This window comes from Periplaneta americana, chromosome 15 (genome assembly GCF_040183065.1).
Source record: "Periplaneta americana isolate PAMFEO1 chromosome 15, P.americana_PAMFEO1_priV1, whole genome shotgun sequence".
In the NCBI taxonomy this organism is placed as follows: Eukaryota; Metazoa; Arthropoda; class Insecta; order Blattodea; family Blattidae; genus Periplaneta; species Periplaneta americana.
In genome coordinates, this window is record NC_091131.1 from 94411833 (window position 1) to 94438198 (window position 26366).

Here is a 26366-nt window from a genome sequence, read left to right on the forward strand (position 1 = left end):
TGATAGATGCTAGAAGAACTAACTGCTTGCATAGCTGTAGCTGCAGCGATTATTCACGAAACATTTGTCATTTTTAGTAATACCAGAGCATCAATGGTACACAGATGTCTCCTCTGTATTCTCATGTAAATGGCAACAAATTACAACTTTTCTAATACATATGTTTCGCAATTTATATACTTCTTGATTACACAAGTTTAACATTTGTTTATCACTTATGATTTGTTATTTTGTTAAATAAACAACTTTACTGTGTTAAATTTAAATTTATTAATCAATATAAATGTTGTTGTTGTTTTCTAATGCCAGGCGTTTGACAATAAAGTCATTTGACCTCTTGCACTCCAATATTTTTCAAAGATATTATCATGGCCAGCCACTGAAGCACAGATTTTGAGGTGTTCCGAATCCATTTCTTGGTTTGAGTTGCACAATGGGCAGTTAGGGGACTGATATATTCCAATTCTATGCAGGTGTTTGGCCAAACAATCATGGCCTGTTGCCAATCTAAATGCAGCTACAGACGATTTTCGTGGTAAATCGGGAATTAACTGTGGATTTTGATGCAGAGAGTTACATTTTTTCCCTTGAGATTGTGTTATCAAATTTTGTTTGTTGAAGTCTAAGTATGTAGATTTAATAAATCTTTTCACAGAGTAATACGTACATTTAGTAACAGGTCTGTAAGTAGCAGTGCTGCCCTACTTTGCTAAAGCATCCGCATTCTCGTTTCCCAGGATTCCACAATGGGATGGTATCCATTGGAATACAATTCTTTTATTGAGTGATATTAATTGAGAGAGCATTTTAGTTATTTCTGCTGTTTGAGATGAAGGTGTGTGTTTAGAGACTATTGATAGAATAGCTGCTTTGGAGTCTGACAATATAACTGCATTCTTAAATTTATTGATGTGGCATAGATGATTCCTGAGACTTTCACTCATTGCAATGATTTCTCCATCAAAACTTGTTGTTCCATACCCAAGAGATCTATAAAGTGAGAAGAGACAGCACGTAACACCTGCACTGGCACCTTGTTCTCTGGAGATCAAGGATCCGTCAGTGTATAAATGAAGCCAGTTTTGTGGAGGGTACCTAATATTAATTGTCTCTAAAGACAATTGTTTAATTATTTCAGTGTTTACTTCTGATTTTAGTATTTCTTCTGTTAAATTTAGATTATATTCTATATTTAATAGAGTTAAAGGGTTTGGTTTACAAATGTAATCATCATCTTTGGTTTAATTTGTAGGTTTTCTTTTAAATTCGGGATATTGATTTTCTGTTTTAATTCTTGAATAATGGATATGAAACTTTTTGAGTTTTCAATCTACAGAGAGGACTGTATGAATGCCAATTGTTTCCTGGTAATCTAATACGTTTTTCACATTGAATCAGTGCTTTTTCTTCTATTGTCATTTTGATGCTGTTAATATTAGTGAGGAATCTCATAGAATCTATTGGAGTTGTTTTGATTCCACCAGTAATGAGTCTGAGAGTTTGGTTTTGAACATATTCTATTTCGTTTATGAAAGGTGAAGTAATTAAAATTTCTCCGCAGTATGTCAGCACTGGCTGTATAAACATTTTGTATGTAGTGTTCAAAGTATTCCTAGAGCATCCCCATTTCTTTCCTGCTAGTCTTTTTAGAAGGGAGAATCTTTTACGAGCTTTTTCAGAAATGTATTTCAAATGGTTGCTCCATGTTAACTTACTATCGAAAATTTAACACAGTAAAGTTGCTTATTTAACAAAATAATAAATCATTAGAGACTACACAATTTGTTAATGCTCTTAATGGGAAAACGACTCTTCTACCAGATTGTTGTCACCTACGAAAACTGTCCCTTTATATTACTTGACTGAGGCGAGTGGAGCTGCAGGCGTAATGTGAACTATCATGATGACACTATACGAATGCAGAAGCAGTACAAGTGGCGCTCTGGGCAGCAGGACTTCACTGACCTCGGTCGAGTAATACCTCTATCATCCCTGAGCCGTTGTAAATGAACTAATTTCACACTCTGTATAATTCTTTGTTTCTTTCTTCTTATTTCTTTGTTTCTTTTTTATGTTTATTTGCTTCTTTTCTTCCTTTTCCGCCCCTTTTTCTTTATTTCATTCTTTCCTTTTTTATATTTCATTCATAATTCTCTCTTCATTCTACCTTTTCTTTTTCCATCTTTCTTTCCCTTAATTTTCTTTACGGTATTTCTTTTCTTTCTTTCTTTCTCATGTAGCTTATGATTTTTAAAGTGTGTAGGCCTATTTATTTTTACATCGGTATTTCATTTTCGTTCTTCTATATTTTCTCCATCATTTCTTGATTTCCTTATTTCTATCTTTCTTCCTTCTCTTGTTTATTTTTTTTCACTTTTTTCTTTCTTGTGTATGATTTTCAAAATCCTGATTTAACTTCGACATAGGTCAAAATTTTATGAATTCCATGCTCAGTGGATTAGAATTTAGTGCAGTTTTACTCTTTACTTTATATTAATAAATTTATGAATATAAAGAACTAAAGAAGTCTAAGTATTGTTTCCTTCCTCAATGTTTGTGATTCTTTCCCAACACTTTCAATATACTGTATCTTTATTTTATTCACCATAGACCTACTGTTGGTTGAAGGACTAGGCATGTCATTTGCACACATAAAACTAGAGTTCAGTTTCCATTGAATACAAAAGGTACCGTATATAAAAACATTAATTTCTAAGAATGCCTTCGTTTGATCTGCCATTTCACCAATTGTTCTTTAAATTATTGTTGTTGCACTATATGTCAGCGACTAGACTTTTAGCCAGTATAATGATGTAACCTTCGTCACCCAAACATCGTATGATGAAGATTACAGATGTAACCTTCGTCTGGTTAGCTGAAGTAAAATAAAAATAGAGAACATTAAAAGAAATTAATTAAATTATTCTTCTTGTATTTAAAGTATTTGACTTAATTACCGTACTTTGTTATGATATAATACGAACTGAAGTTTTTTGTCTTGTTCTTTTTTTCAGTTAATCTGTATTTATACGATCATCCTGAAGCAATAAACGTAGAAGACAGAGATATGATGCAAGATGTACAAACTAAATTTGTTCCACCACCTACGTCTTATTACCGTGTTAGACAGAGAAGAAGTTCATCTCTATCAGACAATACTGGTATAAATGCTTGGGAGACTTACCAGGTAAAGGCAAACAACAGAAAGCTAATGCGTCCATTGCTGCATATGCTTTGTCACATAGGAGCTACTGTAGTTTTTACTTAAATGTAGAAAGACCTGTAGTAGACCTGTAGTCACAGTAGAAAAACATTTCATTACATTGTTTAATTTTTGTTCTCATGTTCTTTGTTATTCTTCATTCAACTTTTCTTCTTAATCTTGTGTTTTGTCTATGAAACATCACAAAAGATCGGAACATTTTTTCTGTGCCATAGAACCTCGTTTTCTTCAAATCTGAAAATAGAACTTACCTGAACTGGACCATAGTCTAATATATACAGTCACGAAGCTTGAATTGATGAGGGTGCTAGGAACAATAATCTGTGCAGGTACTATTTCGCATTGTCTGTGATGAGGTGATAGTAGCGATCCTAGTGGTTAGCAACTATCTATGGATGCATATTTCCTACATATTGAGCTTCGTGACTGTATATACTAGACTGTGACTGAACTGCAAATTTTTAGGTTCAGAGTCACATGATCATGTATGGGTCCCAGTGGCGAATATTCTATGGCTTACTTTCCTCCAATTTGAATACTGAACTAGAACGTAAAACTGAACTGATCTGCTGAGTTAGGTACTGGTATACTAATTTATGTTTCCCTAGAAAACTTAAAACTGAATTGAACTGAAAAGTCCATATTTATGTTGATGACTGAAACGGTTAACAAAATTGCACGAAAATGAAGAAATTGAGCTAGAACTGGATAGTTTTTCTTTTGGTAGACGAATTAAAAGAATAAAACAGTTCATGAACATAATTTGCATAAAGTTATACTCGTCATGCAGCCATGCTACCATATTGCACTTATTCCAAAATCTATAATTCTTTCTGTCAGGGAATTAACAAAATTATTAGAATTAAGTGAATGTTGAAAGTAAGCTTACTCAATCTCTGTGGGGAGTTGATAGTGATGACAGTTCTTCTATTGTGTATTTATACATTTGAGAAAAGATCGTCATAGTTGGTTGAACAATTATTTTACTAGCTATTAGATATGAGACTCGTGGATTCAAACCTGACTGAGGGTGGTGACTTAATTATTGTAAGGTACACACTTCACATAAGTGAAGTGGGTAAGCATTGGACACACACATGACTGTAAAGTCCTTTCTTAGAATGGTCTTTTCTACAAGAAATTAAAACAGAGGTTCATATCGTAGATTTATTTCATGTCAGAGAATCCCATTCCTAAATGTGAATGCTTCACAGAAAACTTTCTTCCTCATCCACGTCTATCATCCTGTCATAGAGGTGATGAATCTCTTCTTATAAACAGCTACTCGCATTAGAAATTGCTTTACTTCACCATAAAAATCAGAGTTATTAATGAGAAATAGATAGGGGCAATATAATTCCTTGAGAAAAATTATCCACCAAAGAAACTCAAAATCTTTTAAATTTGGAGGAATTTTTGAGTTCTACACGATGTATGGGATGATCGACCAAGAATGGACATGCTGGGTCTTCGAGCTCACACATACAGTCACCAGATTCGCCATACGTAGTTTTCACCATAAAATGTGCAGAACAGTAGGTTTCTGTGATCCAAGTACCGAGTGTGTGTGTAAACGATGTGACCAAAAGTGTGAAAGATATCATGCAATGCACTGTACACGTAGACAAGAAACACTGACACAGCTGTGTCAATAAGTATAGCAAACATGCACATTGTGCGCAATTCCTATTAATATTAAAATCGTAGGTCAGATATCTTTGAACGCCAGTGTACACTGACGTTCAAATATAGAGCCCGATCGCAATCTCGTGGCACCAACATGCGCGAACTTCTTTCTGAGGCTTGGGAGTGGGAGGTTCTGTGTGTGCGGGCGATTGTTTACTCATAGAGCGTACTGTGCTCCAACCACGAGAAAGTCTCTGCTGGCTGAGACGAAAGGGAGTAATGCTGTGAATGAATGTTGATGTCATAAGATGTCATAAGGTCACACACGTGGGTACTCATATCTCTATTGGCTCGCTGTCACAGCACAAACAATAACATTGATACACACATGTTTATACTACTCTAGTTACAAAATTAGATCACTGTTAATATCCTGATCTTTTAATCTCTCCATACAGGAAATAACAAATGCAGGAGAGCGCATGGTTTTTAAACTGATGTTATAACAATAATATTATATATCTACTTCACTCCAATACATGTCGCAATAGTAAGCACATTCCTTTCACGGTTGATCTCCTGGTTGGAGAACAGTACTGTTCAAACACCCCCGTCCCACAGCAAGACTCTTGGACGAGTCCATATAAGTGGATGCCAATTCGTCTTTCGCGCGGGCTCTACTTGACCCAACTAATCGATAGTATTCAATTATATGCTCGTGTAAGTATCGCTTCTTTAGTTCTTACTTCTATGAATAGATGGCGACACCGACTGTTAAAAGTCGGAATCGTCAGATTCTGCAGCAACGAGTTAGATAGTATCTAGCTCGTTGTTCTGCAGTGTCGCATTATAAGATTGAAAATTTCATCCCCCTCTAATGGTTGTGAAAAACCACTAGATTTAGCGGGAAACCGCTGATTCTGTAAATTCTGAAAATAATTTTTATACTTAATCTACATCAACATTTTTCCAAATACGTTTTTAACCGTCCCAAGGTAATTTCATAGAAGACTGGTACATGGTTGTATGTATGACCAACATTTTTATATTAAAATTAAATGTTAGTAGTGATTTTTAGTGACTTCCCGTGGTTAGAAAGTTCGCTTACACGATCAGAAAATTTGTAGTCATATTTTGAACGCCAGTGTACAGTACATTCGTTTCATTTTATCACTAATATCGTTTAGTGGTGATGATAGTAATAATAGTCTCTCAATTCACCTCATTCACTCATTAAGGCGAATATAATACATTTTATTTAAAAATATATAATATTACTCTATGGGACTTTTGAAACTAAATGGGACAATTAGGACCGATTATTGGGATTTTCAAATTTGAAAAGTTGGCGACGCTGCAGTGATGTTTTCGCGCGGTTTTATAATGGCGGTCCTGTGTCAAACAAGTGTACGAATGAGTAATTCGATTTATTTACATAGGTATTAATTTCAATTATAGTAATTTCTTGTATCTCATAAAATTAATCCAATGAATAAAATGTTCCCCTCATTATATTTCCCGAACTAGAAGTTATCATTTTCCCCTTCAGAGACGACGTAAGTACCAGTACGTAAAGAAAAACTCGTATTTTTAGTAGGCTATTCGACAACATTTTTCGTTAAACTTTCATATTCATTTCATAGGTAGTGTACTTTATTCAGGATATAATAAATAAAAATAAAATTGCAATGCAGTTTGGATACAAATTATTATCTTACCGGGAACCAAAATAGACCTAATAAAATTGTAAAATTGAAGTGTTTTCCTTCGATATAATTAGAAGCGAAGTGTAACCAAAATGTTTTTTTCTTCTCGACGGACACGCTAGTGACAATACTTTCGATGATGTTCAGTTTTTCAAGGACAGTGAAATTATGACCTGTTTCCCACCTCACACAACATATCGCTGTCAGTCATTTGATGTGTGTATGTTTGGGCTTCTTATAGTTCATATGAAGTATTGCAATGATGAGAGCCGCGGATAGTTGCATAACCATCCAAGTCGTGTTGTAGTACTACAGCAGATGTGACTCTTGTTGGTATATGGCTACAGGAAAGCTGCGAAATATATGACAGTGTCGTATTAGGATTTGAGAAAACCGGTCTGTACCCATAAATCCAAACATTTTCTAGATTCTGCAGAAAAATATATCAAAGATGACAATTTTCTTGTGCTTCACTGGCTTCTGTCAGATGTATATAGGTGTAATGATAAATATGTAGTTTTAGTTTGTAGTCACAAATACTTTTAACATAAAAATCGTTTGATATTTACCTCAATATTCTAATACGCTGTTGTAGCTCTCTCCTCCCTAATTATTACTAATTAGGGCTGCCAACATAATATGGAAGAGGTCCACGAAATTATTAGGGAAATGCTTAGTTTCCCTAGTATTGCGGTCTGGATCTCTCGAGTGTTAAATTTGTTACAAGTAGAGGGATGGGGGGCTACAATAGTGCATTAGAATATACAGGTAAGCATCAAACGATTTTTGTCTTAAAAGTTTTTTGTGGCTGCAAACTAAAATCAAGTGTTTATCAATAATCTCGCAAGCCAGTGAAGTAGAAAGAATTATGCCTTATTTGATGTAGCTTTTGTGGAGAAATACCTGGATGTGTTTCTTACTGAGGTCATGGATCTGTTTCTAGATGGTAAATCTGCTGAGCAGTAAGATGGCAATATCAATATAATTACACTTTCTTTTGGGTGAAGTCAATAAACAAACCTTTGGATGGTGTGTGGATAAGCTTCGGGGCTTCTACCGCGTTGTCTTGGTGTTGGTGGCTGATGTTTCGACCACTGTGTTGTGGTCATCTTCAGAGCAGTTGTTGGATAAGGAACAACAACAACATTATAAGGAAGTCCACATACAAGAACTCACGACCAGAAGCACACGAACGAGATCCTGAACTTATGAACATGAAACAGAAGGCCTTTCTCCCATACATAGAAGGAACCACAGACAGAACTGGGAAATTATTGAGGAAATTTAATATCAAGATGGTATACAACGCCCCACACAAGATTTCCCACTCATTAGTCAAAGTCAAAGATAAACTTCCATACCGTCAATCAGCCGGAATATACATGATCCCTTGCTCCTGCAGTTTAAAATACATAGGGCAAACTGGACGTACGGTGGAAGATAGAAGGAAGGAACACATCCGACTCTGCAAATACGGACCATACGAAAAATCAGCAATAGCCTTACACTCAGCAGATTCAGGCCACGCCATCGAATTCGACAATATCAAGCTAATAGATAAAGAAGACAACTTATACAGAAGACTGGTTAAAGAAGCCTTCCACATCGAACAACATCCCAACAATATCAACAAGGACGAGGGGTTACAACTCAGCAACTCATGGGGAAGTTTATTCCAAGATCATACTTAGGAACGAGAAACCAGTTTTCCACATGTACATGGCGCCCCCTTCATCCGGACATCGAGCACGGTATCAAGGTCACTCTTTCGGACCTTATGAGGGCCAATATTTAATATGAATACTCCCCTTCATACAGACCTCAACCAGATTGGACAACAAAGGACCAATCAGATGCCAGAAGGAGAACCTACGACCTATCACTGCAAGTACTCCCCCGATCGAGACTACTATATATATATATACACGAGCTTGCAGACTATTTCCTTATCCAACAACTGCTCTGAAGATGACCACAACACAGCAGTCGAAACGTCAGCCACCAACACCAAGATAACACGGTAGAAGCCCCGAAGCTTATCCACACACCATGTACACCAGCCGCGGAAGCCTACACGAACACTAAACCTTTGGATGCTTGATATACAGAATGTTCAGACGCTAACATCAGCACTAACAATCAAAATGAACGAAACCACATAGTTATTAACACATCAAGAGAATTAGAAAACAAAGAATGAGAGGTTAATGATGTGTCTTAGAGCCAAGAGAGTTCACTGCCAGAGGAAGAAAGAGAAAAGAATAAGAAATATGCGACATTTCTATCATTTCTTAGTATCAGTGATCGGATTTAACATCCTCAGTCCTAGGGAAAATTTTGGGATTCAGAAATCTAGTGTTTCAAATGGACTGTGTATTGATGAAAAAATGAGGAAAAAAATATTCAAGTAATGACAGTAACCCAAAATTGATGTATCCTGTAGAAGACCTTGGGACTCATTGTATTGTAAATGAATTACATTAACTCTGATCGAATATTCAATTTTATTTTATAATATGTGATACAAAATAACTTTTACTTTAAAATCTAGAAACCTGACGTATCCCATAGGAGACACAATGTATGTCTCAATTTTAGTAATATGTACAAATTTTAAGGCACGAATCTGATTATTGATTATGCCATTGTTGTATTTAATCCATTCATTTATTTAATTTTTTAATATCAACAATCCATTGACTTACCTAGATGGATACGTTCCATCTCCTTTCCAGAAACAGCATCTTGGAGCATGTCTGGCTGGTATGTAACTTAATTAATTTGGTTGAATTCATATTTAGGTGGTGCTGCTGTCTCTTCTAAACATCCTCCAGTTTCAAGAAAATTTAAAACATTCTTCTTGAAATGGTGGGATTTAAAAAAAGTAGCCTACTGTTTAATGTATCCATAAGAGATGCTAACACTGAGGAGGATATGACGTCATGTATTATTTCCAAACTGAAGTATGTGACAAGGTTAGTGGGTTAGTTGAGATTATTTAAGTAATACGAGACTGCGGAACTGTGTAGTGTTGGGAGATACCGAAGTTTCACTAAACTTTTTTATATCCAATCACTGATACTAGGAAATTACCTACATTTCTCTGCTGGCGAAACTTGATGTCACACAAAAATAATCCTACAGAAGAAGGAAAAACTCTGCATGAGTTTTAACATCAATGCATAAATTTAAGAAATTGTTAGGGAGAATAAATATGTCTTTAAAATCTTCTGTGAAATATTCAACCTGTTCCTAAGAAGTACTTTCAATAAGAAATGCACAGAACAGATGAAGATACACAAAAATACACAGTGCATCTTCTGCAGCTCGAGATCAAAAGAGATGTGGTGGCAGTGTTCCTCTTGTAAGCAGTGAACGAACTCAGTGCTGGTATTGACAGATGTATGGTGTAGCACTTCAATTTGTGTATTCGTGTCCAACAAAGCAATTTTTCTGCAGCTGGGTAATATGCTTCTTTCACCTGAATTCATAAATCATAACAGCCAGAATTGTTACATAAAAATATTAATTTTCCAGATCGTTTTTAGAAATCGATATCTAGCATTAGAATAGTAATATTAAATGAGAAATGAACTTACTTTTTTAAAGGTTAATTAATTGAGATTTTTTTAAGGGAATTATTTTCTGCGTACCTTCCCTACTTGACATAATATTACAAAAATAACTTTAGTTTCAAGTCTAATAAAATGAATAAACTAAATCTGCTATTGTAACCACTTATTTCCTTACCTTTTTGTTTTTTAGGGTAATGTAACAAGTGATTTAATCATTTGGGGCATTCAAGATACTGACTTGAATACTGGTGCATTAAATGGTGGAGGCCATGTCATCCACTCACCAGGCAAGGACCAGCATAATACACTTATAGCAAAGATTCATAAAAGTACCAATTTTACTTCGTCTCGGTCTACAAGTGGCACGGGGAAGTCTTCTGAATACACAGAGAAGAAAACAAGAGGATCTGCAAGGAAGAAACCTATACATGAAAAATTTCCAGCACGAAATCAGCTAAGAGAGGTATGATTTACTCTTGATGTTATGTAGAAAGACGTCATATGACTATACAGAGTGATTCACGAGGAAAGGTAAAAAATTTAGGATACGATATCTTACGCCATTTTGAGTGAAAAAGTTCATATGAACATAGATCCGTTTTCGAACGATGGTGAGCTAGATGCATTTTTTCCGTTTTCGAACGATGGTGGAGCTAGATGCATTTTTTTGGTAAAACGTCTCACCCAATGTGAATCAGACGTTATCGTATGCTCCTGACATGAGAATGTGAGACAAGGTCACCGATCGCAATGAATGACGTAACATTGGAATTTGCATTGTGAGCGATGTAGATAAGAGAAACAAACTGGGTGGTGGGGCATTACAAATGTCCAATCACCTGGCCTTGTCTGATGTGATAACTCAGAACCAACATGTAACATAAATACGCTATCACTTATCAGTTCACAGCAGTTCAGTCAGCTACCTAGAGTACAGTAGTTATACAGGTACAATTATCGGAAGTGTTAAGTTGTGGTTTTCAAGATGCCTTATAAATTTTCGACTGCAGAATATGCTGATATTGTGTATGTTTATGGTTTGTGCGATGGAAGTTCCTTGCATGCTGTTACTGAATATGAACGACGCTTTCTGAACAGAAGGGTACCATATAGAAGAGTATTTATTGTCGATGGGGTTGGATGAAAGACTTGGTATAGCAAAGGAAGGGGGAAACGAGAGAGGCGCTAATCGACTGTATTTTGGATGTGGCATAAGAACAGCCACGAGCAACTCTCCCAAGCGATGGGCGCGATTCACGCCCGAGCGCAACAGTGCATTGAAGCAGAAGGAGGTATCTTTGAAAATGTGCGAAAACATCGACCCCCAACATCTAGAATATTAGGTATGTATGCATACGTGAATATAAACTTTGAATTTGTCCATTACCTGCCTCTAAATGTGAGTTAGTACAATGGAATCCCAGAAGTTTTTGTGAAATCAAAAAGCCATATCTCCGTAACCGTTCTAAAACGGACCCATATTCATATGAACTTTTTGACTCAGAATGACTTCAGAATTTACATCCTAAATTTTTTACCTTTCCTCGTGAATCACCCTGTATACAGGGTGTTAGTGGTACGAATGCACAAATTTTAACAGGAGGTTCTTTGTATGAAGTAGAACCAATAATTCTAATAAAATATTTTTCTACTATGCATACTTCAACCAATAAAAAATAAATTGTGTGGAAAGTTTCATTGCCGATATTTTCATATCTCTTTAAAATTTTAAGGTTTCCTATGAATGTCGCGATAGATATTAAAAAGATAAACAATTTATATCTTTGTCTTTTTTGCATAAAGTGAACTGTTTATTCACAAATTAATGCTCAAATTTTATAATCTGTTGTACAGCACATAAATATAAATAAATAAATAATAATAATAATAATAATAATAATAATAATTATTATTATTATTATTATTAATTATTACTTATTACTATTGTTATTGTTATTATTATTATTATTATTATTATTATTATTATTATTATTATTATTACCCAATTATTTTACCCCATTTCTGTGTTTATAATTGTGAGAGTAACTGCAAATATTTTAATTGTGTAGTCTATATACCAGATGTCAAGATCTTGATTTTAAAATTTTTTTTCTAAGATTATTAAGGGTGAAATTGATTGTGAATCTTTCTTAAGTAATATCAGTCTTCGTATTCCTACAAAAGGATTAAGATTAAAAAAAAAAATTACACTAGAAATTCAAAGTCTCTTTCTCCATCTATTGCGTTTAAATTACACATATTACTTATAATAGTTTTAATAATATTTGCATTTTTATAGGAAAACAACACAGTTGAACATCAGACACTTATGCCAGATGAGACAGAAAGTGAAGGAAACAGTATTATAGAGAACTACCCAGATGAAGCAATTGATGCAGAAGAAGGAATAGGCGAGAGGTAAGGTTGTCATTTGATGCAATGTAATAAAATATATACCGGGTGTTTCAGACCACTCATATCAGCCTTTTTTCTCGAAAACTATATGATACTGGCTGTTCTTACTTACTTACGGCTTTTAAGGAACCCGAAGGTTCATTGCCGCCCTCACATATGCCCCCCATCGGTCCCTATCCTGTGCAAGATAAATCCAGTCTCTATCATCATATCCCACCTGCCTCAAATCCATTTTAATATTATCCTCCCATCTACGTCTCGGCCTCCCTAAAGGTCTTTTTCCCTCCGGTCTCCCAACTAACACTCTATATGCATTTCTGGATTCGCCCATACGTGCTACATGCCCTGCCCATCTCAAACGTCTGGATTTAATGTTCCTAATTATGTCAGGTGAAGAATACAATGCGTGCAGTTCTGTATTGTGTAACTTTCTCCATTCTCCTGTAACTTCATCCCGCTTAGCCCCAAATATTTTCCTAAGCACCTTATTCTCAAACACCCTTAACCTATGTTCCTCAGAGTGAGAGTCCAAGTTTCACAACCATACAGAACAACCGGTAATATAACTGTTTTATAAATTCTAACTTTCAGATTTTTGGACAGCAGACTGGATGATAAGAGCTTCTCAACCGAATAATAACACGCATTTCCCATATTTATTCTGCGTTTAATTTCCTCCCGAGTGTCATTTATATTTGTTACTGTTGCTCCAAGATATTTGAATTTTTCTACCTCTTCGAAGGATAAATCTCCAATTTTTATATTTCCATTTCATACAATATTCTGGTCACGAGACATAATCATATACTTTGTCTTTCCGGGATTTACTTCCAAACTGATCACTTTACTTGCTTCAAGTAAAATTTCCGCGTTTTCCCTAATTGTTTGTGGATTTTCTCCTAACATATTCATGTCATCCGCATAGACAAGAAGCTGATGTAACCCGTTGAATTCCAAACCCTGCCTGTTATCCTGAACTTTCCTAATGGCATATTCTAAAGCGAAGTTAAAAAGTAAAGGTGATAGTGCATCTCCCTGCTTTAGCCCGCAGTGAATTGGAAAAGCATCAGATAGAAACTGACCTATACGGACTCTGCTGTATGTTTCACTGAGACACATTTTAATTAATCGAACTAGTTTCTTGGGAATACCAAATTCAATAAGAATATCATATAATACTTCCCTCTTAACTGAGTCATATGCCTTTTTGAAATCTATGAATAACTGATGTACTGTACCCTTATACTCCCATTTTTTCTCCATTATCTGTCGAATACAAAAAATCTGATCAATAGTCGATCTATTATGCCGAAAACCGCACTGATGATCCCCAATAATTTCATCTATGCACGGAGTTAATCTTCTCAAAAGAATATTGGACAAAATTTTGTACGACGTCAACAAAAGTGATATTCCTCGAAAGTTACCACAGTTGGTTTTGTCCCCCTTTTTAAAAATAGGTACAATTATGGACTCCTTCCATTCTCCTGGTACAATTTCCTTTTCCCAAATAGCAAGTACAAGTTTATAAATTTCGCTATATAATGCACTTCCACCCTCTTGTATTAATTCTGCTGGAATTTGATCGATACCTGGAGACTTATAATTTTTCAGATTTTCTATCGCAATTTCGACTTCAGAAAGTGTGGGTTTGGGTATAAATGGCTCAGCAGTTTATATTTCAATTTCGTCCCGATCATTTCTATTTGGCGTATGTATATTTAGGAGTTGTCTAAAATAGTTTTTCCATCTGTTCAGGATTGAATGAGCGTCTGCAAGCAAGTCACCATTCTCATCCTTTATCACGTTTATCCTTGCCTGATATCCATTCTTGAATTCCTTTATGCCCTTATATAAATCTCTAATGTTTTTATTTTTACTATTTGTTTCTACCTCATTCAGTTTTTCCTTCAAGTAATCTCTCTTTTTATTCCTAAGTGTACGACTTGCTTCCCGTCTTTCATTGAAATAATTATCTCTATAAAAAAAAATTTGATAACCAAAACCTATGTAAAGAATCGATTGGTGGCAGTATCATTTCCCATAACAAACCGGAAATAGGGGTACCTGTGGTCAACTTCGAAATTTCAAATGAGAACATGGGTCATTGAAGGTGCCATTGGAAACTACTTTTAAAAAGAAACAACTTCTACTGAAACTTTTTTTTTTCTAACTTTTATTGTTTACTCACAAAGCAACAAAAATGGTATTTTCTGAGAAATGTGAAGTAATATATTGGTCAAAAAGAATATTTCTTTCGTGGATGGCTTTTTCATTGAGATTATGGAGATTTATGAATTTGTCTTTATGTATTTCGATGGATTCTAGAATATTCAACACTTTACCCTTCCTATTTATGTGCAAAATTTCCATATCTTAACTAATATCTGTAAAGTGATGTTGGTTGTTGTATATATGTTTGCTAAAGGCTGAACGAGAAATATCATGAGCAGTATTTCTATGTTCTTTATATCTACTGTCAAAATTTCTACCTGTTTGACCTACATGTGTGACGTTGCATTCTGGAAATTGACATCTTAATTTGTATACCCCGGATGAATTAAATTTATCAGTGTTACTGTTATTGAATTTATTAAACAGAATTTTACCAATGGAATTATTAGTTCTATATGAAATATTAAAATTAAGTTGTTTGAAAAGAGAAGTAATATTTTAAGCATATTTATTGGAATAGACGAAAGTGATGTAATCTTTTTGCTCTTTTTTATTAGATAAGTTGTTGTTGTTTTCTAATGCCAGGCGTTTGACAATAAAGTCATTTGACCTCTTGCACTCCAATATTTTTCAAAGATATTATCATGACTAGCCACTGAAGCACATATTTTGAGGTGTTCCGAATCCATTTCTTGGTTTGAGTTGCACAATGGGCAGTTGGGGACTGATATATTCCAATTCTATGCAGGTTTTTGGCCAAACAATCATGGCCTGTTGCCAATCTAAATGCAGCTACAGACGATTTTCGTGGTAAATCGGGAATTAACTGTGGATTTTGATGCAGAGAGTTACATTTTTTCCCTTGGGATTGAGTTATCAAATTTTGTTTGTTGAAGTCTAAGTATGTAGATTTAATAAATCTCTTCACAGAGTAATACGTAGATTTAGTAACAGGTCTGTAAGTAGCAGTGCTGCCCTACTTTGCTAAAGCATCCGCATTCTCGTTTCCCAGGATTCCACAATGGGATGGTATCCATTGGAATACAATTCTTTTATTGAGTGATAATAATTGAGAGAGCATTTTAGTTATTTCTGCTGTTTGAGATGAAGGTGTGTGTTTAGAGATGATTGATAAAATAGCTGCTTTGGAGTCTGACAATATAACTGCATTCTTAAATTTATTGATGTGGCATAGAAGATTCCTGAGACATTCATTTATTGCAATGATTTCACCATCAAAACTTGTTGTTCCATATCCAAGAGATCTATAAAGTGAGAAAAGACAGCACGTAACACCTGCACTGGCACCTTGTTCTCTGGAGATCAAGGATCCGTCGGTGTATAAATGAAGCCAGTTTTGTGAAGGGTACCTAATATTAATTGTCTCTAAAGACAATTGTTTCAGCATTTCAGTGTTTACTTCTGATTTCAGTATTTCTTCTGTTAAATTTAGATTATATTCTATATTTAATAGAGTTAAAGGGTTTGGTTTAATTTGTAAGTTTTCTTTTAAATTCGGGATATTGATTTTCTGTTTTAATTCATGAACAATGGATATGAAACTTTTTTGAGTTTTCAATCTATAGAGAGGACTGTATGAATGCCAATTGTTACCTGGTAATCTGATAAGTTTTTCATATTGAATCAGTGCTTTTTCTTCTATTGTCATTTTGATGCTGTTAATATCAGTGAGGAATCTCATAGAATCTATTGGCGTTGTTATGATTCCACCAGTAATGAGTCTGAGAGCTTGGTTTTGAACATATTCTATGTCGTTTATGAAAGGTGAAGTAATTAAAATTTCTCCGCAGTATGTCAGCACTGGCTGTATAAACATTTTGTATGTAGTGTTCAAAGTATTCCTAGAGCATCCCCATTTCTTTCCTGCTAGTCTTTTTAGAAGGGAGAATCTTTTACGAGCTTTTTCAGAAAGTTATTTCAAATGGTTGCTCCATGTTAGCTTACTATCGAAAATAACTCCAAGATATTTGGATTCATAAGTCCTAGGAAGGTGTTGGCCATTGTATTGGATATTGAATTCTCTTTCTTTTTTACCGAGTGAAAACATTTGGTAGTTACTTTTGCTTAAATTGAGTGTCATCAAATTTGATGTATTCCATTTATGTAATTGATTTAGAGCTTTAAGAGCAGAATTTTGAATTTTGTCTCTATGTCTGTAAGATCCGGAAGTCCACAAAACTATATCATCTGCAAATAGTGCTGTTTTCATGTTTGATTCCTCTAATAGGGAGGGTAAGTCATTTATTTAAATATTGAATAAAGTTGTGCTGAGGACAGCGCCCTGAGGTAGACCTCGATATGTTTGTCTGTAACTAGAAAGTGAGTTATTGAATTTAGTGGCAATGAATCTTTGACTAAGGAATTCTGATATCCATCTGAACATATTGCTGGAGATACCTAATTTCTGGAGTTTTAGTAATAATTTATTTCTCCAAAAAGAGTCATATGCTAACTGAAAGTCAATAAATATTGCCAAGGTATCTTCTTTCTTGTTAAAACTGTCTTTTATTTCTTGGCCGAGGCATATGACTTGTTCATTGGTAGAGTGTAGTTGTCGAAAACCGGCTTGTCTTGGTGATAAAAGATTTTGAGATTCTAAATACCAAGTTAATCTGTTGGAGATCATGGACTCCATGGTTTTTGCTATCATGCTTAATAGTGCTATTGGTCGATAACTATTAACATCATGAGCAGGTTTCCCTTTTTTGTGAATTGGTACAATGATTGCTTTTTTCCAAGCTGCAGGAATTGAGGTGTTCCATGATAAATTGAAAATGGATAAAAGTACAGACTTGGCTTTTTCCCCCAGATGTTTAAAAAATTCGGAATGAATGTTGTCGGGGCCAGGAGATTTCTTGGTTTTTAAATTTTGTATAGCTAGAGTTAATTCTTTGGAAGTAAAATTTTGATGAAATATTTCAGGTTTTGTACTAGTAATATTGTTTTTATTATTTTTATATAATTCTCTTTTGATAAATTTGTCAGTTTTTTTGATATTGGGATGTAATCTGTAAGAGTTTGAGAAGTGTTTATTAAATGCGTTTGCTATATCTCTACTATCTGTTAGTGTTTTCTTATTATGAATAATAGGTTGGCTAGTATTTTCCTGTGTATTGGAAATATTCTTCAGAAATTTATATGTTTTAGCGCTATCGGTTCTGTAATTAATATTTTCAATAAATTTATTGAAACTGTTCTTTTTTGCTGTTATGATTGCTTTTTTAAGAATGGCAGTCTTCTTCCTCCAATCTTGAGTATCTTCTGGTGTTTTGCTATGTTCTGCTTTGGTTCTTGCTTTATCTCTATCTTGTTTCAATAAATTCAGGTTTTCTGTCCAGAATGGGGTGTATTTTTTTGGTTTGCCTCGTGGAATGTGCTTTTTTGCAATTTTAAGAACATATTCACAGAAATATTTGTTCAATCTATCTGAGTTTGTATTTTCCATTAGTGGTGTGTTGACCTTGAGGTGTTCGTCGAGTTCTGTTGTAAATAGTTTCCAATTCGCTTTCTTAAAGTTCCATGTTGTTTTGTTATTGTAGGGTTCTTTTCTTCGGTTTTGGTGGAGATGGATAGAAGCAATGATGACTCTATGGCCAGATCCAGGGTCTTCAATTATTTTTTTCTTGGTTTCGTGATGGATATCTGATGTTACTAGTAATAAGTCTGGATTTGTACCAGAACCAGAATAATGAATGAAAGTAGGGGGATCTTCTTTTCTGTAGACAAGTTCTGCGGTTGTAGTATTTAGGAGGTCCATGATCATTTTTCCAGGTTGGTTTACATTATCGTAGCCCCAAAGTTGGGAATGGGCGTTAAAGTCACCAATTATGATAGTTTTAGGTTGTATATCAAACAAAGTTAGATCAAGGGGATTATTAGGTGGGTTATAGGCACTGTAGATTTTGAAATGTTGTTGATTTTTCCATACTTCAATTTTTATTAGTTCTAATTTGTCTTGATTATCCATTTCTTTTATGATTTGAAAATTTGTAATTAATTTGTTTGATGTACCTGCGAGAATTCCACTACTGATCTGTCTACCTTTGGGTAACAGTTTCATATTAAAACCTTTAAAATTAAAATATTTTAATTGGTCAGCATTAAGATTTGCTTCTTGGATAAGAAAGATATCTATATTATTATCTGAGAGTATATTGGCTAGTTCAGTCTTCTTGGCTGATGTTATACCGCCAGCATTCCATTGTAAGATGTTTAGTTGATTCTGTACCATTAAAGTAGTCCCCGCCCGGAGATCCGATTGGGGGATTATTTTACCTCCGGATAATTTTACCTTAATGGTACTTATTTCATATTGGAGTTAAATGGCAAGTTGTAGCCGATTTAAGTGAACACCATATTTTAACGTTTTGGTGGCTACTTCATTCACACACAACCCCCAGAATGTCTGGAGGACCACACCTGCTGTTGGTCGACGAGTCCATTGGACCTAGCTGGGAGATCTTGTTGATCACCAGCTTTCCCTCCTTAAGCCACTGGAGGACGATTTTAGTGCCATAGCAGGTCAGCACTAGGAACAGAAAAGTAGAAAGGGGAGGAAGGAAAGGGAAATGGACCCCTAGGCCTCGAATGCTCTAATGCTGTTGGGGTCGAAGAAAGTAAGAGTATATGCACTTGTGTTTAGAAGAGATAACAATTATTTACAATCATACAAATAAAATTAAATGAACATAATTTATATAGAAAATTCATTCACTCATTTTGCTTATGCAGAGCCCATTATTAGTAACTTCCGTTATTTTTTCATGCTTCCATTATCTTCACAATATACTAACTGGTAAACGAATTGTGAAAGTATAATCTGTGGTGAGTTCTATGCATGAAATTCTGTAATGAAAACACTGTTCTTTCAATAGAATTGTCATGTCATAGAATAACAAACGACATGTTAAATAGTCAGATACAAAAAAGGAGAATTATAACTCATTAAGACATATTAGATAAGTGTGTAAGGGTTTTCACTTTTTGTTTTAAACGCAAAATGAGCTTATCAACTGTCGTCATATTAAAATCATTGTCTTTTGCTATTGTATATGTAGTGTCTAATTTTTTGTAATCAGGTTTTGACATTGAAATATTGAGTAATCTATTGATCAAGCTGTATAATCCTACTCTTTTATGTTGTACAAGATGATTTGAGTGGGTTGGAAGTAAATGTATAGTCTGTGTGGGTTTTCTGTATATTTTGTAAAGAAATTTATTAGCCTTTCTTTCTATAGTTATGTCTAAAAAATGTAAAATCTTATCTGTTTCATCTTCTTTAGTGAACTGAACCTTAGGATGCATAGAGTTTATGTTATCTAACAAATTTTGAGAATCAATGTCTTGATATATACAGTGAAACCTCTCATTTATGGACATCGAAGGGATGTAACAAACTGTCCACATCTGGGAGGTGTCCTTTATTGGGAGGGAGGCTCTCCAATCTTAACAGTAAATTTATAATATGCATTGTGTATCCCTTCACGCTTTAAATGAAATGTATTACTGTAGTTTAATTCCAAATACACTAAATTCTTTGCAACTTTGAACTACAGTAGATAAAACTGAAAAAGGAAAATACAGTACTGTGCCATGCAATTTTATTCTAGGTCTACAGTTATGCAGTACTGTAATTTACAGTTTTCAACTTAACCTTTATGTTCAGGTGCCATGTCTCTCGAAACAGAACAACGGATTGAAGTGAAGAGAATAATCCTACTAACCCCATCATGTGTTGAATACAATTTCGCGATCGCGGAAACTGTGGACCCATCAGAGAGGTTAAATTTTATGACTCTGTTTATTCTCCCACTTCCAGCTAACAAGGGGTAGCCACCTGGGCTAGTGGTAGCCTACAAGACCCTTATTGTCTTCTTTCATGTTAAGGAAATTCTGTACAGTTCTCAAAACTATATTTTCCATTTTTGTAACACATTAGTTCTTGAAATCCAAGTTCTGTCCGCAGTTAGGAGGTAAAGCAAGCTTTAGGACTGTGAAACAGCTGTCCGTGTCCGTGTCCGTGTCTGAGAGTGTCCATAAACGAGAGTTAAATTTATCATTATTTCTATATTATTTCAGTTGGGACATAAAATTCTGTCCGTATATGAGGAGTGTCCGTATCTTGGGGGTGTCCGTAAGGAGAGGTTTCACTGTAGTGTCTTGATGTACAGATTATCAGTGATACTTGTAACGAAATACTCATAACAAAGTTTTCGGATTCTTGCAGGAATGATGATAAAGAAGATGATATCAGTTATAATGATGAGATAGTGGTCAAAGAGGATGGTCAGAATTTCCCATGGAAGCCAGCTGAAAAGGATACTGATGATGACGAACATCAACCACCAGGTGAAGAAGAAGAAGGAGAACAGGAGAGTTATGGCTTGGGACAAGAGGCATGGTTAGCACTCCAGGACAAAGCAGCAGAAGAGGAACAGGATTTGAACACTTTTTGGAAAGTTGAGGGAGATTATGACAAAATCAGATATGCCCAAGGTATGGTAGCTTGATAACAGTTGTTACTAGTCTGCTTGTGTCTACTGGATTTTCAGTGGTTCTTTTTTCTGTTCATTACAGGGTGATCTATATAAACCAGGTCTGGGAAACAGTCTCTCTCAGAGCACTCAACCTCTCTCATTACCTTAGTTGCTGTTATGCAGACTGCTCTATTTATAATACGAGTTTACCGCCCCTGATCTAAACCTCTGTGTCACTCAGTTATAACTTCCAACATAAAAACAGCAAACCCATAAATTCACTTCTGAATCATACAATAATTGCGGGTGAATTAGATTTATCTCCTTCCATTTCGCACCAAATGTTGGAAGTGTTCTCTAATTTCATTCAATTAGAATTTTACGAGGGCTATTCATAAAGTAACTTCCGTTTATTTTTTACAAACCAGTGAATGACGTTACAGAATTGGGTTACAATACGTTTGAAAGTATACACTCTAGTTTATTTTTCCACATAGTTTCCAGTCACATTGAGACACTTGTCGTAGCGTTTGACGAGCTTTGAAATTCAGCAATCGTAGAATTTGGCCGCCTGCGACTGAAGCCAACCTACAACGCTGGTTTTCAACTCGTCATTGTCAAAGTGCTTCGAGCCAAGCCACATCTTCATGTGCATGAAGAGATGGTAATCGCTAGGTGCCAAATCTGGGCTATAGGGAGGGTGATCCAATACTTCCCAGTTGAACTCTTGCAGTTTGGTCGCATTACGACATGCTGTATGAGTTATCGTGCAGGAAAATCACCCCAGAGCTCGACATGCCATGACGTTTGTTTTGAATGGCCCTTTTCAAGTTTGTTAGTGTGTTACAGTAGCGCTGAGCATTAATTGTGGCATTCCTCTCCAAGAACTCCAGTATCAAAATTCCTTTTCTGTCCCAGAAGACAGTTGCCATGAGTTTCCTCATGGAAAGTGTTTGACGACACTTTATGGGTTTTTTCGGGAAGTGAGTATGGCCTCACTGCATTGATTGAAGCTTTGTTTCTGCATTCACATACCACACCCAAGTCTCGTCTCCTGTCATAATCTGATCGAGAAAAGCATCACCTTCTCTTTCGTAACACTCAAGAAAGGACAGTGCTGCTCCCATACGCTGAGCATTTTGTTCCTCAGAAAGGAGTTTAGGCACCCACCTGGCAGAAAGTTTCCGGTAGCCCAAATCTTCGGTACGGTAATCACTTTGTACAGAAGAGTACGATTAATCTGTGAAAAATCCTCACTAAGCTCCGATATGGTGAACCTGCAGCTTGCTCTAACCCTTTCATCAACCAAACAAATCAGATCTGCATTCACGATGCTCGGTCGACCACTTCTCTCTTCATCATGGACATTGGTTCGCCCATTTTTTGAACATACGGCTCCATTGTCTTACACCACCTTCACTCATGACGTCTGGCCCATAAACTTCACAAAGTTAGCGATGGATTTCACTAGCTTTACAGTTTTTGGGCACAAGAAATCTTATTACAGAACGTACCTCACATCTGGCGGGACTTGCAATTGCAGCACATATTTTGACAGCACTTGGCTCAGAGAGGAACAAAGACACAACCTTGACTCTACCACTGCTCGACGCGTATTGCTTCAAGGTACAATACTGTTGAATGCTCTGCCACTGAGCTATACCACCATTTGAATTTCTTGTGATAACGTTCCACTATTACAATGAGAGGGAATATAGTAATCGAGAAGTTGGTGGAATTTTCTATACCTGCATGGACGAACAGCTGTCTAAAAACTAGTGTATGGAACATGTTAAAAATGATGTTATTTTGTTCGTATGGTTGGTTCACTCTGCCTATAGCCTTGTTTCACAAACATCATTACACATAAAATAAAATGTCATTTTTAACACTTATATAATGAATAACTATATTTAACTGAACTCTGTTTTTTCTCTTATAGTAGTTTTGTATGTATTCACATTTATGTATTTACATTTTGTTTGTTTATGCACTTATTACTTAATAAAATTAATGAATCAAGTCGTGTACGTACAAGTTATAATAATGCATTTTTTTTCTATTGCTCAAAAACTTTTCTGCATATATCTTCTGGGATATTAGATGTAGGTAAAATAAGTACATAAATATTTGTAACTTACAGGGAAGGTGATGGCAAGTTACATGGATGTAAATGTAGATCCATGCCAGGATTTCTACCAATATGCATGTGGTAACTGGTGGAAAAAAAATCCAATTCCTAAGGATAAAGCTGCATATGACACCTTTGAAATGCTTCGTGAGAATTTAGATGCTGTATTGAAAGAACTTTTGGAGGAACCACCAAGCACTAAAAATAGAGATTTTGCCACTGAAGTTTTGCAAAAAGATGCTGTTATGAAAGCTAAACATCTCTATCAGTCGTGCATGAATTATGGTGAGTGTCTTCTGTGCATTTATTCTTTTTATAATAAAACATGTAAGTTATGGTAGTTAAAAATAGTAGAGACAATATGTATGTAACTTAATGATAATGTCAATGAAAACAAAAGCTTTGATTAGGTATTTTAATTACTTCTGGAGAATACTCAAGTGAACGATTGATTTATTTTGGTCTGAAATTAAAGCCAACATAAGGATCGTGAATTTTTAAGGATAGTAAAAATTCCTCTTAGAGAAGTAAAACCATAGTTTAGGCTGAACTCACACGGACCACAACTTTGCAATTATTTTGCAGTTTTTGTGTGGTTGTGCTGTCGACAGAAACCATATTTGGGAATTTTTTTACTAAAATACATATATATCGAAGGAACTGTGTATGCCTAAACAGTAATTTTAATGTAAGACGCATTTACATCAAACTCTTCAAACCCAAGATTCGACTGTCAATTTCTTTCAAGATCTATTGTCATTCGTCATCTGTGACCATTGCTGATGTGTTATCAGTCAGTCACTCACAAAATATATTATAAATTTAAATGTTTATATTTAATTATAGCTTAAAGACAACTGATAAGGTAAATTTTTATTGCTGTATTTGTATTGTTTTAAATAATTCCAGTGCATATGATTATGAACTAGTTATTTTTAAATAAGTGTCGATTGTGAGGTTAGGTTAAATTATGTGTTGTACCAGATATACTGGAACAGAGATCAGAACAACCATTGTTAAATCTTCTTGATGAACTTGGTGGCTGGCCAATCCTAAGGCCTGACTGGGATAGTTCACAGTTTGATTGGATCCTGCTTATGGCGCAGTTGAGGCTGTATAACAATGATATTCTCATCTCGGAGTGGGTTGGACCAGACATCAAGAATTCGGATGAATATGTAATTCAGGTAAGTCTCCAGGGGTGAGGGGGTCATCCCACACACTTTTTCAGTAGATTGAGGTGGTAGCCGAAAATGGGCCCATAGGTCTATAGGCCCTTTTTTGGGAGATTGTTTAATTCGATTCTCCATTTTAAAATCTACTTGCTTATGTAGTTTCGTTTCAATATCATATAAACAGAGGGCAGGGTAGCTGATAGAATGAACCCATGTACCCTTGCAACTCAGCAAATATCAGTGACTCAATCAATCAATCAATCAATCAATCAATCAATCAATCAATCAATCTTCTTAATGTATCTAGCTGTTTGCTGACAACATAAAGTCCATTATAGTCCACTGTAGTCTATTCAGTTTTTGTTTTTCATAAGCAGTGAAAAATATAGTGGAACTGCGTTTGTGTTAATGCAGCTTCTGTGGGTACCTTTTTGTTACTTGTTAGCTTTCTGTACCCAACAGATATTCTTGATTTTTACATTTTCGATACAATTTATGACATAACTATGAGATAATTGTAAGAAATATAATTTTACTAAAATGATTTTGAACTTGTAAATCTCTGTAATATGTGCTGTTCAATGCTGATATTTAATTTCTGCTGAAATGTAATCATATTGAAAGTAATTTGATAAAATAAACTTGTTCTCTGGAAAAAGGGCCTATAAAATGTTCCAATAAAATATATATATATATATATATATATATATATATATATATATATATATCTATATATATATATATATATAAAACATTATTAAAGTCGGAATGCATAATTTAGCAAAAACTTGTAGACAAATATTGTAACAGTATGCAAATTGTTATTTTGATAAAAGTGCATTCAAATCGCAGTTACATAAAAATAAATCTTTCAATCTTTGTTTCCTCGGAACATGACTTCTGCTTATGGCCCTTATTCCGTTTACTGCCTCAATTATACATTCGTGGCAGTCTGATATTATATTATATGTTACTCAGATTAACAATAAGTGATTTTTTAAACATTTTTCATTGGCTGGAAAGCCTGTTAACCATTGTATTAAATGCCAAGAAATTATACAAAATCTGTTGTTGTTGTTGTTTTCTAATGCCAGGCATTTGACAATAAAGTCATTTGACCTCTTGCACTCCAATATATTATACAAAATATAAAGTATAGCCTATATTCTAATTTTTTTTAGTTGGTTATTTTATGACACTGTTAACTGCTATGGTTATTTAGCATCTGAATGAGATGAAGGTGATAATGCCAGTGAAATGAGTCCATGATCCAGCACCGAAAGTTACCCAGGATTTGAACGTAGGCCCTCTCATTTCGTGATCAGATGTGCTAACCATTACTCCACAGCACTGGACTATATTCTGATTTACTGAACATCAATTTTATTAATTAAAAAGAGGTTATAAATTGATATCAGTAATATTAAGTTTTATTGAAATGTGGTCACTTAGGCAATGAGCTATTGTAATTTCATTCACGTATTATAATAATAGTTTAATCACAATTTTCAGATAAATACTCTCCATTACAAAATGCAGTCCTCATGTATAGTAAACTGTTCCATTCCTTGATTGATGAAATTGCGAATAAAGTCATAGCTGAAGACAGAAAACTAGATCTTAAAACTCTGACATGTGCAGATGATGTTACAATGATAGGGAAGCATTCATGGAAAAACATAGACAGTAGACTTGAACAATGGAACCATGGCTTCGAGTCCTGGCAAAGGGTTGGATATTTCCTGTTATTCCTGTTCTGTTTCAGTTGGCCTGGTGACATGCCAAACTCATGGCATGAGAATCCTATTGTATTTTAGTCTAATGTTGGATCTAGTAAAGTCCA

General features: G+C 35.0%; 1 protein-coding gene across 2 annotated transcripts in view; it reads left to right on the top strand.

The window, feature by feature from the left end:
* LOC138715207 (neprilysin-4-like) overlaps nt 1-26366 on the top strand; it is a 70897-nt gene that overhangs the window by 19074 nt on the left and 25457 nt on the right. For both annotated transcript variants that reach the window (XM_069847857.1, XM_069847858.1), the window contains exons 4-9: nt 3015-3187; nt 10321-10593; nt 12430-12548; nt 20968-21236; nt 23361-23633; nt 24333-24535. In XM_069847857.1, coding sequence (XP_069703958.1) covers nt 3015-3187; nt 10321-10593; nt 12430-12548; nt 20968-21236; nt 23361-23633; nt 24333-24535 — 1310 coding nt within the window. The remainder of the gene's footprint in view (nt 1-3014; nt 3188-10320; nt 10594-12429; nt 12549-20967; nt 21237-23360; nt 23634-24332; nt 24536-26366) is intronic.